The following is a 17,500-nucleotide window of genomic DNA, read 5'->3' as shown; positions in this document are numbered from 1 at the left end:
TGAAATAAAATGTTATTCATTCAAAAAAGATCAGGACTGTCAATTTAAAGCTGTATTATGTGTAACGGAGGTGATCCAAACCTCCCCACCCAGGTTCATGCCCAGGTCTCCCGCGTGAAAGTCCAATATCTTAACCACTAGACCAAAGAGACATCTCCTTGCTCCGGGGGAGATACTAGACTTTTGAGGCTTCAAGGCTAGGGCTGCGACTCTCTCCGTCACACTCACCCTTTGACCTCCTCCTACGGGGAAGCCCGAATCGAGTCACGGCACCAATGTAACGGAGGTGATCCGAACCTCCCCACCCGGGTTCGTACCCAGGTCTCCCGCGTGAAAGTCCAATATCTTAACCACTAGACCAAAGAGACATCTCCTTGGTCTGGGGGAGATACTAGACTTTTGAGGCTTCAAGGCTGGGGCTGCGACTCTCTCCGTCACATATGTAATTATTTTTATTTTTTTGGTGAATAAAATGTTGCCCAATCTGTATGGTAGAGTATGTTAATAGAATTGGGGAGCTTGTATTTGGTCTCCCTGCTCGACTATTGAGACATTTAGATCCTGTGTCTATGTTAGACAGTTGAAACTATCCTGTTTCTGATTCGACAATAATTTTGACCTGAGGGTCAAAATCCCATTTCAGCTCCTCTTGGCGGCGATTTAATTCTAAATTCTAATTGTCTAAATTGTTCTTAAGTCAAATTCAGCTAATATAGGCCTGAGAATGTATAAATACACCAAGTACAAATAACATTTGTACATTCTCAAAAGGTTAGAAGGTAACACTGAGGAGGACTTTGCTGTGCATGGACTGTTTTGATCCCAAATTCCGACTTTGGTGTTTTTTTGCTCATAAAGGTGCATAGCAACAACAGTCTTTGGTGCACAGTTAGAGAGGTCAGATTCAAACTGAATTAGCGGGTTTTAAAAAAGAATTGTCCCGACCATCCAAAAACACACTGTGGTTTAATTCTCCCCTTAAAGTGCCCAGCACAGCTCAAGAAAAGACTAAACATCAGTGCCTCTTATGAGAAACACAGTGCCTACACACACACAAGGTACTGTGGCCATATTTGGGCAGAGAGAGAGAGAGAGAGAGAGAGAGAGAGAGAGAGAGAGAGAGAGAGAGAGAGAGAGAGAGAGAGAGAGATCTAAAGAGGTTGAAGTGAAGTGTGAGAGATTGAGGCAAATAGATACACATGACAAAGGCAGGAAGAAGAAGAAGCATAAAAGCAAAAAACTAAGGAACATGAAGAAAGGGAAACGTGAGAAAAAGATCTCACAGAAGTCAGTGCTGAATAAGACAAACCTCCCAGTATTCCTCCAATAGCAGCTAATCAATAGCAGCTAATCAATAGCAGCTAATCAATACTAGCAGTCCCCTCAGGATTCCTCTGATATGACTGCAGTCTCATGGGAGTTAAGCACACATATCCACATTACCCCATCCTCTCACTTTCTTTAAACTGATTTCACTTTTTTTTCCCTACCCCCATTGAGACAGGGAAGGCATCTGTATTCTGTGTCATCTTATATTTTAGTGTTGGCTATTCAAAAATAGCAGATATACAAGCCCACAGCACGTCACTACGTGTTGCGCTGTGAGCTTGTACATCTGCTATTTTTTAAGTCTTGAAAGTGTTGTCCCACTGTCTGTTTTTCTTTTTTTTATCTCATTTTTCACCCAGTGCCAAATGCCTAAACTGTAATCCTGGCTGCTAGCCTACTCTCCCTCTGCCAACCAAAAGCCCCGAACTGAGCACATGCGTAAATGTTAAATGGTGCATTTATATAGCGCCTTTATCCAAGGCTCTTTACATAGATTGTGCATTACATTCACCCATTCACACTCACATTCATACACCGATGGCGGACCATGCAAGGCACCATCCGACCTCCCCACCGGAACCTTTCCTTTAACATTAATGTATTTTGGTGGTATTGTAAATTGACCAAGGGGTAAAAGACATCAGTGTTAACAACCTGGTTCCAGGGAAGAGTAGCTTTGAGCATGCATTCTATATTGATTGACCTGCGGAAGCCGTCTTAGCTCCAGTACTAGCATTATCTAGCTGGGTTTCCTAGCTGCGGTAGAGCTAGATGTGGGAGGATTCTCTACTAAGTGGCCGCTGGACTCCATTATGGCTTTGTGGGAGGCGTGTCAATCAGTCTGAATGTCAGCATTCTTTTGGCCCTGGTGTCTTGGCCCTGCAGATACAGATTCTTCCATTAGCCAAGCAACGTTTTGTTTGGCTATAAAACACGAAGATTAATGCTGAATGCTGGCTTGTGGTGGACATTTTTGTCAAAATTCCATTTTTGCCACGGACATACAAAAATGAGTGGACAATAGTATTACTAGAAACACATAAAGAGCTAGCACTGAATGACCATAACAGTTCTGTAACTCTGAGAGTGTACAAATGGAACCAAATGCTTCCATTTGTACAACGACGATGTCAAGCGACACTGTATAACGATGTTATAGATCAGGCATCATCCGTTCCTCTGACCCTGACAAGATCTGCTGTTCGAGTCACTCCATCCTGTGTGTACACACACACACACACACACACACACACACACACACACACACACACACACACACACACACACACACACACACACACACACACACACACACACACGGTTGCATGGAACCAGGTAATGGCCCTTCTCTCTTCGGCGTAATCCCTCATTCCAGAAAGGAATTAGGAAGGATCCGTTTCCCCCCCCATAATGTCGGAAACCCAAGGAGAGGACAGCATGCCCCCCCCCCCCCCCCTCCCGCTACCCCCTCCCTTGCCTGTCATCGGCCACCATAATGGTCCCCGATGGCACCCTCAGCTATCTGGAGCTGAACTGTGACCTTCAAAGGCAGAGGCACTATAGGGAGACAGTGTGGAAAGGTGGGGAAATCGTGCACAGAGAACGAAGGAGAGAGAGAGAGAGAGAGAGAGAGAGAGAGAGAGAGAGAGAGAGAGAGAGAGAGCGAGAGAGAGAGAGAGAGAGAGAGCGAGGTAGGGAAAGTTGACTAGGGAGGGAGAGAGACAGACAGCGAGAGGGGTAATGGGGGGGGGGGGGGGAGTGGGTGAGTGAGTGACGGAGACAGATATAATCGGGTAATTACATCAGATAAGGGTGTAAATAGAAGATGATGGGATGGGGGGTGCTGGGGTGGTGTTTCTGTCGGCATGCCTCCGGGGTCCATTAGGACAGACACAGAGCAGCCAGGTATCGGATGGAAATCGGAGGGAGGAAATGCAGGAGGGAAGATCGTTGAAGCGGCGGGGGGAAATATTTCTGACAGGGGGCTTCAATGGGTGACGCCGAAAGCTTTCTGAGTTTCTTCCCATAGCTTTAAGTAGCTCACTGGTTCCCAACGTGGGGTTGGGGGACCCCCTTTGGACGTACTGTATAAGCTTTCCACCCGACAATATCAAACTGGGGGGTCCTTGAATTTAAAAGAGAGATAGAGAATCACTGGTTTAGCTGCAAGAAATCAGTATTGGATATGGGGGACCAGTAATCTCTCGGTAGCAGGCTGTTTTTTATTTTATATATATATATTTCTATGGTTTTCTTTTTTGTTTTAACGATTTTTCATGAGAGAATTAAGATTAGGTTTTGGAGCCACTAAAGACGATTAAATGCTGGCAATGACAGCCTAAAGAGGCGGGATGAATCCGGCTTGGCCGGCTTGACAACATTCCATACACTTCTATACAGCCATAAATCTTTGTGTGTTTGTGTGTGTGTTTGTGTGTGTGTGTGTGTGTGTGTGTGTGTGTGTGTGTGTGTGTGTGTGTGTGTGTGTGTGTGTGTGTGTGTGTGTGTGTGTGTGTGTGTGTGTGTGCGCGCGCGCGCGCTGGTGTGTAACAATCACAATTTGTGATTTTCTTTTCAGCACTAGTTTAGTGTCGGGGTCAACCACAAACTACCAGTAAAGGGTGGGGAGACATTTTTACGAGTAGTCAGTACAGTGGTGCGGAGGCTCATTAAAGTATTAATTAGCAGACACATCTGTGATGGCGCTAACATAGTTACAATGAGTCACTCATACATCTAACAGCTGCACGCATCAGCGGTTGAGAATGATACGAGGGCGAAAAACATTTACTCATGTGCGATAAAAATCATTTCCAAATGCCTGTGGGATGTGTGTAAATTAGCGTGCTAAACGTGCTAAAATCTGGTTGAGGTTAGTAGTGACTGGCCAGCATTGAAGAGTAGTTTAAAGGAAAACTTCACGCACAAAATGAAGATTTTCCTATCAATTACTCGCCCCATGAAGACATGAATTCATGGAGAATTGTTTGTTTGCGTTGCATTCCTTCATGGTGAATGAAGATGCCAAAAAGTTAAGAGAAGACTTAATTAACAGCAGTAAAACTGTATCAACAGTCAGTGTTTAAACTCTTTCTTAGTGTCAAATAAAACCTTCTTGATTCTAAAGGTCTTTTCCACTACGTGAACTGCGCAACTTATTTCACTGGTTCTGGATTTGTATTCAGATAAGGTGCTCTGAACATATAGTTTGCGCCCTGCTCAGTGGGTAGCACTAATTCCGAGTTCTTGGGAACCCAGAATTCAGCCTGCGTGTGAACTCAGCCCATGTTCTCCTCCTTTTTGCATTCTTCATTAACCATGAAGGAATAGGACGCAAACAAAAACGTGTCCAATGCATCACAGGGTGAGTAAATAGACCCTATTTCAACTCTGGGCACCCAGGTAAAAATGAATGTACAGCACAGAATACAGGCTCAGAACCTGGTCACTCCCATTGGATACAAGAACGCTCGCCCCAAAAGCGACCTCGGAAAGGTCGCCACTAGGTATTCCTAAACGTAACCTCAGTAAAACTACGCCTTTTAGAGACAAATGTATTTCTAAATGACAATATGATTTCATTCAGAGGTTCGGGGGCGGGTACCACCATTTATTCAGCTGTTCGACCGAGATTTTGTGACCTCCCGAACCGAACCAAAATAAATGTGTCTGTAAAAGGAGTATGCATCGGCCCTAAACCTACCTTAACCTCAGTAAAACGATAAAAAGAATACAAGAACCGCTGGCTATTGTGTTTGGGGGTGAGCGTTCCGGTTACCCTCCAATTGAAAACAATTCAATACATGCTCAGAAAATAAAAAAAAAACAGGCTTGGTGGAACACAGCCCCTAAAAGGTCACAAGGGGAACAAGCAGCCACTCACCGGTGAAGTCTTCCTGGCACTCGCAGGTGTAGCCCCCCTCGCGGCTGCGGCACTTGCCGTTGTTGCGGCACGGGCCGGAGTAGCACAGGTCTATCTCCGTCTCGCAGTAGTCTCCGGTGAAGCCGGCCGGGCAGCGGCAGCGCAGGCCGTTGATGGGGTGGATGGGCCGGAACAGAACCGTGTCGGAGGAGATGAAGGGCGGCGAGCTGTCGAACTTCAGCACGGAGACGCACTTCATGTAGTTCTCACAGGGCTCACGCAGGCAGATGTTGTCGTCGAACGGCAGCACCTACAGGTGGGGAGGTTTAAAGGTTGAACCGGTATATCGTTGCTGTCGGGAAAAAACCTCTTATCTTCTATTTTATTACTTTTCTTATATTTGTGTGTTTTTATCGTAAATTAACACCCTACTTGATCATCCTACGGCGTTGCACAAAAGTAGCAAAAAGTAGCTTATCCACAAGCTTGTAGATGAATTTGAATTTTGAACAGTAGGAGCGAGATCATTTAGCGACCTCCAACCTGGTCGCAACCTGGTCGTTAGTATTCACCGACCGGGTCGCTAAATCTAGCGACCGGGTCGCTAAATATACCGACCGGGCCGCTAAATCACCGACCGGGACCAGGTCGGTGATTTAGCGGCCCGGTCGGTATATTTAGCGACCCAGTCGGTATATTTAGCGGCCAGGTCAATGATTAGCGGCCCGGTCTGTAGATTTAGCGACCCGGTCGGTAGAATTAACGCCCAGGACGCGACCCGGACCGGCGGTTGGTAATTAGCTAGGGTTAGTTAGGGTTAGGGTTAGGGTTAGGTTTAGGGTTAGGGTTAGCAGCCCGGTCGGTGGATAAGCGACCCGGACGGTCGCTTAAGCGACCCAGTCGGTGATTTTGCGGCCCGGTCGGTAGATTTAGCGACCCGATCGGAAGATTTAGCAACCCGGTCGGTGATTTTGCGGCCCGGTCGGTGATTTAGCGACCCGGTCGGTAGATTTAGCGACCCGGTCGCTGAAAACTGCCCGCCCAGGTCGCAACCCGGTTGGAGGTCGCTAAATGATCTCGCCCTCTCTCATTTTGAATTTGAATTTGAATCCTGAAAAGTCACAGTTTGGGATTTCCACCCGACAGAGATAATATACTGTAATACACACTGTTTACATAGTGCAAGTAAAATCAGGCTTAAAATGAGCCAAACAATGGGAGAATCTGCATTTGTAAAATTGGCATCCTAAAATGTTGACGTCTTCACAAGTAAAATTAACGTGCGTGCGACTTCGGGCATTCATGACTCCTGCATTTTAATAGTTGTCGGCTACTAACACAAAGTAGTCGACTAGTTGTGGAGACACATCATATTTTCTCATCCAATAAAGCTTAACTTATTCTCAGATACAACCAGTAAAAGGTTGTGATTTAAGGAGTCATGTCTGCTGTTTGCATGCCCCACACTGAAGGCAAAACATCATCTACTGTATAACTATTATGATGATTTGTTATGTTTGTTACTCTGTTACTATGGATGTGCAATTGTTTCAGTTCCCACTGCTGCATATCTGCTGTAGATGCACAGCCCTGATTCATAAAAACAATAAACAATCATTTAAATCATCATTTTAAAGAAATCGACTAGTAGCCACAGTGTCGACTAGTGGTTATAGTATTCGACTAGTTCAGTGGTTCTCAACCTTTTCACGCGACCCCCAAAATAATCATATTTTAACTGGGGACCCCCCACCCTACGAGCACTAAGAGTTACATTTTATAAAACACGGTTCTATTGTGAAAATAGCAGATCTACATGCTCACAACGCATGTGCGTGTGTGTGAGTGTGTGTTTACCTGCTGCAGTGATATGAGCCTCAGCAGGGTGCGGTTGAGGTAGATCTGCTCCTGCAGCTCCTCCGAGGGGAAGTACCTGCGCGCCCCCCGGCCCCCGGCCCCGCCGCCGGCGGCCCCCGGCTGCAGGGCGGAGAAGGTGACGTTGAGGATGGAGCCGCGCACGTCCGTGTCGTTCTGGATGTTGAAGACGAACACGGCGTCGCGGCGGGTGGAGAGCACGGCGGCCACGCCCTCCAGGAAGAGCGAGAGCAGCGGCGACAGGAAGCGCTCCTGGGACATGTTCTCCAGGCGCACCGTGATGCTGTTGGTCAGCATGTCGTCCGTGATGACGGTGACGCGCAGCGTGCACAGGGCCACCGCACGATGGACGCCGTCTGTAGAGAGAGAGAAAGAGAGAGAGATGTTGGTGAGATGTTGATGAATTAATCAAGAAAATGTCACTGTCTTCCTTGAGAGAGTTCCATGGGGTGCAGAGCAGGGGTCACTCATCGCCATGTTGGTTTGTAGTGGACATTTATTGTCAACGACATAAAAAAATTGTAAAACCTATAAAGAGATGGCCCTGAATGACCATAGCAGGTCTGTAATCCTGAGAGTGTACAAATGCCAAAATGTATGGGGGTCCTTGCAAATAAAATGTTGCACAGTCACTAGAACTACGTACATAATGTGCCATAGTGTCGTAGTAGTAAATCAGTGTCATACATATTCTGAAGATATTCAGTTATTGAGTATTATGATTAAAATAAGAACATTATTATGGTGTGTAAAACTGAAAATCAAAAATGTGTCACTTTCCCACAGACACAGTTGTCTGTGTACGGACATATTGATGACCCCCGGTGTAGAGTAAATCTACACACTAAACATGTAAAGCGGCACGTTAGTTATTTCCAAAAACCTCTCATCATGACATCAACCAACAGGTCATCTTTCAGTGTGAGGCGTACACTGCTCTCCGTCAACAGAAAACGTTCCGGGTCTGTGATTTTTTTTGGGACATATCACTTATCTTAGAGCACACAGGGAGCTTTGAGGCAACATCAACACACTTGTGAAAACATAAGCCTTTCTTTCTCTGGTTAGGTGAAGGTTAAATCGTCTGGAAGTGCTCGACTTTCATCTGAAATAACAATCGCTCGCGACTTGCTCAAGCATGACAACCCATTCCTTGACCTTGTAAAACCCTATACTCAGTATATACTGACTGGGGACCTCCAGGGCTTTATACCAGGCCCCCTCCTGTTTTCGCTCTACATCAGGGGTCTTCAACGTTTTCAGGCCAAGGACCCCTTAGTTGAGAGAGTAACAAAGCCGGGACCCCCACTACTGTTTCATTGATTCCATATGGTTTCATCGTTTGACAGTGCAATCGTCAGTGTATTTTTGATTCATGTCAATTTGTGTTTTCAGATATTTAACCGCTTGGACCGTCAATACTTAATAAACTTGACCTTTCACTCTGTACTTAGTCTTCTCTTTTTCCCCTCTACACCAAACCTCTTTGCCGAAATAGTACTTTTACTTATGATACTTTTAAGTAAAATGTGATGCCAATACTTTCATACTTTTACTCAAGTACATTTTTAATTCTGGACATTTACTTGTAACAGAGTACATATACAGTGCAGTATTGATGCTTTTACTATATATATATATATATATATATATATATATAATATATATATACACTCTATACACAGCAGCAGCAGGTACAGTATGTACTGTGCATGACATTAAACATAACGTGCCAAAGATTTTTTTATTTGGTTTTCGTCAGTGAAACAAGGTAGTCGACGAAATGAACACTGGTCCACATGATGACAGGTAATCCAACAAGGGACAAAATAATCCATCCCTATTGCCCCAGAATAGATGACACGAGGGTTCATGTGGTTTATAGCTGCAACTTGAACCCATCTCATGTATTGTCAGAACTTGCCGTATCGACGGCATGGAAATGTGAGTCCAACCGCGGCGGTTACTGCCAGATTACTGTGGTGATTCGAAAAGATCATCTGGGGAAAAACAAGCATTTGTTGAAACATGTGCAGTTAAACGAAGATCCCCTCATGAATGTCTTCCCGCCCCCCGGGGGCTGAATAAGCAACCTGGGCGATGAAAACGTTCAAATTAAAAATCCTTCAGGTACGTATGGGAACCACAGACACGTGGGGAGATAAGGATCAGATTGAGTCCTCCAGTAGAAACGAAAGATGATAATGTGGCAACAACTGACAATAAGATGAAAAATTCAAAATCGACATTTGTTTTCATCGACAGGGATGGACGTGTTACCGGATTTTTTCAATTATCTCCCTATAAAGGTGTGTGTGTGTGTGTGTGTGTGTGTGTGTGTGTGTGTGTGTGTGTGTGTGTGTGTGTGTGTCTCCTGCCTGCTTTCTGACTCGTATTATATTACACTTTTACATGACCAGCCTATTGTCAGGGCTCTGTCTCTCTCTCTCTCTCTCTCTCTCTCTCTCTCTCTCTCTCTCTCTCTCTCTCTCTCACACTCACACTCACACTCACACTCACACACACTCACACACACACACACACACACACACACACACACACACACACACACACACACACACACACACACACTGTTCTCTCCAGCTCTTTGTTTCTTTTTCCTCTGAGCTTGTCTTTCTTTACCTTACATCATCCTTTCTCTTCTTACTTGTGTCTTTTCTCTCACAGGGCACGGGGAGTTTTGTTTTATCACGTTGCACAATAACAACACAGCTGCCAGTGAGGAGCTTTCATCAACGCTTAATAAAATACAAGAGCAAAAGTCAGAAGAATGAAAAAGTGAAATGAAAGAAGTGTCAAAACTGAATGTAAAAAAAAGTTCCTCTTCTATCTCTGTCAGTCTGTCTGTCTGTCTGTCTGTTTGTTCTCTCTCCATACCCTTTTGTTCTGTATCTGTCTGCCATATCTTTTCTTTCTTTCTTTCTTTCTTTCTTTCTTTCTTTCTTTCTTTCATTTACAATCTTCTTTTTTTTTCTTAAAGGACAACTTTGTTTTTTTACAACAAGGGTTCATATTTTAGATTGTAATCAGAGAAAAGAAAAGATGAGGGTTAAAATGTTTTCATTTACTGCCATTTTCTACTACAACTAAACATTTCTATTGTTTTAGCGATTTTAGTATTTTGATTTCAGTGGGTGGGGGCATGCGTACAAGTAGCTAAATTTGGCTTTTTAGACACAATAAGCCAGCAATTTCTTTGTTACTATTTACACCAGCCCATAAGTCACATCTGCCCATGAAAGATTGCGGTACATCTTGGCAATGGGCTTATTGTGTCTAAAAAGACATATTTAGCCGCTTGCATGCATGCCCCCAACCTGAGGGCATGCATGCAAATCAAAATTGTTAATATCACTAAAATGAAATGAAAACATTTGAACAGTCATCTTTTCTTTTCTCTAATGACTATCTAAAATATGAACCCTTGTTGTAAAAAAACAAAGTTGTCCTTTAAAATCTCTTTATTTATTTTTCTCTTTCTCAATCTCTTTGTTTCCATCCCTCTCTCTCTCTCTCTCCTGCCCTCTCCCTCTCCCCCGCCTGTCTGCTTGCCAGTTTAACAGCTTGGCTTGTTTTTTTTTGTGTAGCGGTTTTGCCGCTAGATTGGATTAAGCGGGTGCCAGCCGGTTTGGATTCCATTTGATTCGAGGGCTTGGGCCGAGACGAGAGGTGCAACCGGATCAATGTGAGTTACCCTGCCTCGGGGGGAACGCTGCCCCCGGGGGCCGACCGGGGCTTAACAGGCGTCTATACTTTGGTCTGGAGCCTATACTATACTGTTATGGTACAGCAGGGGTCTTCAACAGGGGGTCCAGGACCCCTAGGGGGTCCTAAGTAGTTACTACAGGGGGTCCTCCAAATCTTAGTGTGATAGAAACCTTTTAATTTTATTTTTTATTTATTTTGATATATTAACCTCTTGAACCCTAGTGTCCATATTCTGAGAACATTAGCCAAAAATAGCAGAACTACAAGCTCACAACGCCTCGCAGAGCTTGTAGATCGGCTATTTTTGGCAAAGACGTTTGGTGTAGGGAGAAAAAGACTAAGTACAGAGTGAAAGGTCAAGTTTTGTAAGTATTGACGGTTCAAGTGGTTAAATATCTAAAAACACAAATTGACATGAATCCAAAATACACTGATGCTTGTGCTGTTAAACGATGAAACTATATGGTATCTATGGGTTGTGGGGGTCCCCGCTTCATCTCGCTCTCTCGACGACTAAGGGGTCCTTGGCCTGAAAACGTGGAAGACCCCTGTAGTACAGTACAGTATATATGGAAGGAAACAGGAGGCTATAGGTTGTTCAGAGGACGACGTGCATATGTTGAGTTTTCACTACAGTTGGGCAACAGGTGGTGAGACTGAGAACAGACGAAAATCCACAGCGGGGACCAGCATGGGGGAGAGAGGTCAGGTTGCAGTGAGAGAGAGAGAGAGAGAGAGAGAGAGAGAGAGACAGACAGACAGACAGAGAGAGAGAGAGAGAGAGAGAGAGAGAGACAGAGAGAGAGAGAGAGAGACAGTGAGGGGACTTAAGCTAGGCTACAGTTGCCCTGTCAGTCACTCTCACTTACAGATTAGGTCATTTCTCAGGACCCCAATCTGCCCCCACCGACTAACACACACACGCACACACACACACACACACACACACACACACACACACACAGGGCGTGGACAGGCAGGCTTGCAGAGCTAATGAGCGGAGGTCAGAGGTCATCCAACAGAGTGGTAGAGTTAACACCTCAGAACAGCACATTACACATCGTATTGATCCCTGACACAGCACACATACTGGACCAGTGGTTCTCAACCTTTTCAAGATGCCGCCCCCAAAATAATCATGTTTTAACTGGGGACCCCCCCCCCCCCCCACCACCACCACCACCCACTAGGGCATTCACCAAATATTTGAATAAATATTCACCGAAGTTGAATATTCGCTTTTTTTTTCTTTTCTTTTTGCTTTGTCTTTAAAAATATATATATTTCTTCATGGTTTATAAAGCTTGGCTAGATAGGAAGTCATAAGAACCCTGACAAGTACTTGAAATTGTAGTCTATTACATTTAATGTGACTCGGTTCCGCAGATACATATTCAATTCAATCGTGCAAAAGCTATACTTTACACTACACATCCATCCACACACACACGCACACGCACCCGCACGCGCACGCGCACACGCACGCACACACACACACACACACACACACACACACACAATACATCGAGCCAACAGCTGGATTAAATGTGTCATCCCGAGCTAACAGAGAGAGTATCTGTAAACCTGTTTAGAACACTGCACACCTGTCTGTCTGTCTGTCTGTCTGTCTGTCTGTCTGTCTGTCTGTCTGTCTGTCTGTCTGTCTGTCTGTCTGCCTGTCTTTCCTTCCACATGACTTTACAGAGTCACACATAAAATCAGTCTGTATGCGAGGCACACACACACACACACACACACACACACACACACACACACACACACACACACACACACACACACACACACACACACACACACACACACACACACACACACACACACACACACACACACAAAGCTCACACCTTGTCCAAACACACTGCGGCAGTTGTACAAACCTAGACGGGTGAGTGCATGACCAAGTGGTTCCTGACACAATCTGTTACCACTCAACCTAAACAACAGTGGCCCGTTATAATGGACATACACGCACGCACACACATACACACTGACACGCATGCACCCACCCCGATGCAGGACTGGTCGTGTTTGACATGGTGGTCTCCGCACACATGCTAACATGGCAGGCTGTTTCAACTACTAAGTCAGCCATGTGAGATTATCACCCACAGAGGGTCCACGGACGTCACTCACACACTCATCAGCTTCAGTGCTTGTGAAGGCATGACGGGGGGATTTGCACGTTCGGGACCCTCTGATCAGAGAGACTTGTAATGGGACACGGGCCAATTAAAAACCATGGAGAGCATGATGTTATTATGACAGAATGTCTGGAAACTATTCTAAAAAAAAGTTTCTGTACCACACAGCAGAATGTGTGAGAGAGTGTTAATAGAAACTTATTCAAAGCTATACCCTTAATGGGGAGTCCCCCGTTGCAGATGACCTCATAAAGAATCACAGAGAATCCTTCATTTACATTTTAATACTTTAATAAAGGGGTCTTCAACAGGGGGTCCGGGACCCCTAGGGGGACCTCAGAGTTACTACAGGGGGTCCTCCAAATCTTTGTGTGATAGAAACTTTTTTCTCCTTTTTTATATCAACCACTAGTGTCCTTATTCTGAGAACTTAAGCCAAAAATAGCAGATCTACCGGTATATGCGCGTTTGTAGATAGGCTATTTTTGGCAAAGAGGTTTGGTGTAGGGGGGAAAAGAGCAGACCAAGTACAGAGTGAAAGGTCAAGTTTATTAAGTATTGACCGTTCAAGTGGTTAAATATCTGAAAACACAAATTGACACGAATCCAAAATACACTGAAGATTGTGCTGTCAAACAATGAAACTATATGGAATCTATGAAAAGGTAGTGGGGGTCCCTGCTTCATCTCTCTCTCAGCTAAGGGGTCCTTGGCCTGAAAAAGACAAAGACCCCTGCTTTAATACTTTATCGTTACTGTCGGGCAGAATCCTCTTATTATGTCAATATTCAATTTGTTGGTAGATTACGTAATGCCCCGCCTGATCATACTACAATACAGCATCACATAGTTCACAAGTAATAGATCTGCAAGCTCTAAACCCAGCACCAATCATACTTTAAACACACAGTAATCTTTAGATCAATTTTAGATTGTAACTACTTTAAAAATGAAATCTGTTTTAGTCTCTTGAATATTTTATTGTTCTTGTATTCTATCTTCTGATTTATATTTTAATATTGCTGTATGTAAATGTATATTGCTGTTGATTGTTGATTTGTACTGTATCTCGGCGTTGTTGCAAATGAGGGCCTGACCCTCAATTATACTCCGAGTTTAAATAAAGGCTATGAATGAATGAATGAATGAATGAATGAATGAATGAATGAATGAATGAATGAATGTCCTCATATTCATTTATTGGGGAGTGTACAAATGTAAGGGAGAAAAACACAAAAGACATGCACATCCTGGAACCTACTATTGGCTGGGTGCTGGATCAAAAGCCCAAACATGTAATCCGCAGTTTCACACACCAATAAAGCACCAAATACCAAACAGGACTACTTTATTGGTGTGCAGATTTTATTCTTTTTTTGTAGTGTAGAAATCAGTCAGACGTACATTAATTAATAGTCTGGATTTGACTGTGTGCAACTACTACTGAGAACCAGTTTAAAAAGCATGAGGTGTAGCATGAGGGATGCTCTCTGTCCATCCTTTAACACGCTATTTATAGTGCCTACCAGCTGTTATAATGGAATCGCACGCACGCACGCACGCACGCACGCACGCACGCACGCATGCACGCACGCGCGCACACACACACACACACACACACACACACACACACACACACACACACACACATTTTCCGACAAACATGCATACACTTGCAGACACACACACACACATTTGAAAGGCTCTTTCTGCAGGGTGTGTCACTTCACACAGATGCCACGGCAATATAAACTATATATGTGAATGCATACATCTCACCCACGCACACATGTGCACAACCCGTGCATGCACGAAATTGTATGCATGTACAAACACACACGGATGGATTTAAAAGGACTTTTACTCTGGAGATTACAAAAGATGCCGCCGCCAATTGAAAACAACACACATAGTGCCAAACAAACAACCAAAGTCACAATGTAGCCTCATAATTCAATAAAACAATCTTTGGAAGTTGTCTATTAGGTCTAACAGTCCTGGGTCCATTTAAAACCATTAGCTGAGCTGCCTGTGTCGCTATTATAATAACAAACTGATATTCCATTACCAATCCAGCATACAGTATATAAAATATTTATTAACACTACACACTGCCCTAATCAATAGCGCTAACATGTTTATAGGCAAGTATTTGGCTGTAGTACTATCAAGGCCTAATGGTGCTGATAAGATTGCACTGTAGCTGTGTAAACAGATTGGTGTGACTGAACACATTGATGGATTAGGTGGTTTATTGAGAATGACTCGTACAGATAGACTGTTTACGTATCAGTTAGTGGACAATAGCAGAGAGAAAGACTTGAACATTGTATACTTGGCATGGCCAGAGTCCCCAGGGCTCTATAATTGCGACCGTCAGGTCGCAGTTTAGTTGCGACCGTCAGGTCGCAGTTTAGTATCAAAACCTCCACCGGCCGTCCGTCCGTCCGTCGGTCACACGTCACACGTCATACCTTTGCCCTGCTCATATCTCCGCATCAGTATGACATCGCACTGCTTGGTGTGTGCCGTCAGGGTCATTTGTGTACGGTGTGATGTCATACTGATGTCAGCAGTGTGATGTCATACTGATGTCAGCAGCTATGTCTCTATATATGGAGTTATATGTTGTTCGTGTCCAAATATGGGGCTTGTGAGGTCAGACTTAGTGAGATTCGTCGGTTATCTCCATATATGGAGGGAGAACCAGCTTATGAGCCGATGAGTTGTGTCAGAGTCGAGATCCTGCTTGCATCTAATCTGTCGGTAGATAATGCCGGTCTTATATAAGGGTCATTTGTGTACGGTGTGATGTCATACTGATGTCAGCAGTGTGATGTCATACTGATGTCAGCAGCTATGTCTCTATATATGGAGTTATATGTTGTTCGTGTCCAAATATGGGGCTTGTGAGGTCAGACTTAGTGAGATTCGTCGGTTATCTCCATATATGGAGGGATGTGTTGGTTATCTCCATATGTGGAGATTCAACCTTCAACGATTTTGACATCTTGTTACTAATCTGTCGGTAGATAATGCCGGTCTTATATAAGGGTCATTTGTGTACGGTGTGATGTCATACTGATGTCAGCAGTGTGACAGGAGATAAGCGACCAACGGTCGCTTATCTCCCGATTAGGGAGTCTTACTGGTATCAAAACCTCCACCGGCCGTCCGTCCGTCCGTCCGTCCGTCCGTCCGTCCGTCGGTCACACGTCACACGTCACACCTTTGCCCTGCTCATATCTCCGCATCAGTAAGACATCACACTGCTGACATCAGTATGACATCACACCGTACACAAATGACCGCAATCAGTATGACATCACACCGTACACAAATGACCCTTATATAAGACCGGCATTATCTACCGACAGATTAGTAACAAGATGTCAAAATCGATTTGTGTACGGTGTGATGTCATACTGATGTCAGCAGTGTGATGTCATACTGATGTCAGCAGCTATGTCTCTATATATGGAGTTATATGTTGTTCGTGTCCAAATATGGGGCTTGTGAGGTCAGACTTAGTGAGATTCGTCGGTTATCTCCATATATGGAGGGAGAACCAGCTTATGAGCCGATGAGTTGTGTCAGAGTCGAGATCCTGCTTGCATCTAATCTGTCGGTAGATAATGCCGGTCTTATATAAGGGTCATTTGTGTACGGTGTGATGTCATACTGATGTCAGCAGTGTGATGTCATACTGATGTAGCAGCTATGTCTCTATATATGGAGTTATATGTTGTTCGTGTCCAAATATGGGGCTTGTGAGGTCAGACTTAGTGAGATTCGTCGGTTATCTCCATATATGGAGGGATGTGTTGGTTATCTCCATATTGTGGAGATAAGCGACCAACGGTCGCTTATCTCCCGATTAGGGAGTCTTACTGGTGTACATGGTCTTTTCTTTCCCTCTACACCAGGGGTCTTCAACGTTTTCAGGCCAAGGACCTCTTAGCTGAGAGAGATATGAAGTAGGGACCCCCTCTACATATTGTATAAATGTGTGATGCATATTTTCATCAATTTCATAGATAGATTCATAGACTTGTTTGACAGCACTATGTTGGATTCATGTTAATGTGTATTTTCAGACATTTAACCACTTAAATCGTCGATATTTTGTAAACTTTACCTTTTGTTCTGCTCTTTTTTACCTCTACACCAAACCTATTGGCGTTGAGAGCTTGTAGATCGGCTATTTTCGGCTAAAGTTCTCCTCAGAATAAGGATGCGAGGGTTCAAGTTGTTCATTTAAAAGAATGATCCCTTGGGCACGGTGGTGCAGTGGTTAGCACTTCGCCTCACAGCTCGAAGGTCCTGGGTTCGATTCCCGCCGGGGGAAGCTGTGGGCGCGGGGGGCGTGTTCCTCCACCCGCGTCATCAGCACCCACACCCTAGGTGGGGTTTGGCGATAGGGCCTTTCTGTGGTGAGTTTGCATGTTCTCCCCGTGTCTCCTTGGGCATAGGCCCTCACACAAAAACATGCAGTAGTCCTGGTTTCTATCCACGAGTTTCCTACGCCCCATAGTGCATTGCG

The 17,500-nt window shown here is 44.5% G+C and overlaps 1 protein-coding gene across 1 annotated transcript in view; it reads right to left on the bottom strand.

The window, feature by feature from the left end:
* The window catches only part of celsr1a (cadherin EGF LAG seven-pass G-type receptor 1a), a gene marked incomplete at its 5' end in the record, with an annotated part of 187,771 nt that overhangs the window by 105,806 nt on the left and 64,465 nt on the right, over positions 1-17,500 (bottom strand). Inside the window, 2 exons of the mRNA XM_080754310.1 lie at positions 5,213-5,501; positions 7,049-7,422. Coding sequence (XP_080610436.1) covers positions 5,213-5,501; positions 7,049-7,422 — 663 coding nt within the window. The remainder of the gene's footprint in view (positions 1-5,212; positions 5,502-7,048; positions 7,423-17,500) is intronic.

This window comes from Nannobrachium achirus (genome assembly GCF_963921795.1).
Source record: "Nannobrachium achirus genome assembly, chromosome: 23".
NCBI lineage: Eukaryota > Metazoa > Chordata > Actinopteri > Myctophiformes > Myctophidae > Nannobrachium > Nannobrachium achirus.
This window is presented reverse-complemented; position numbering and strand designations above follow the sequence as displayed.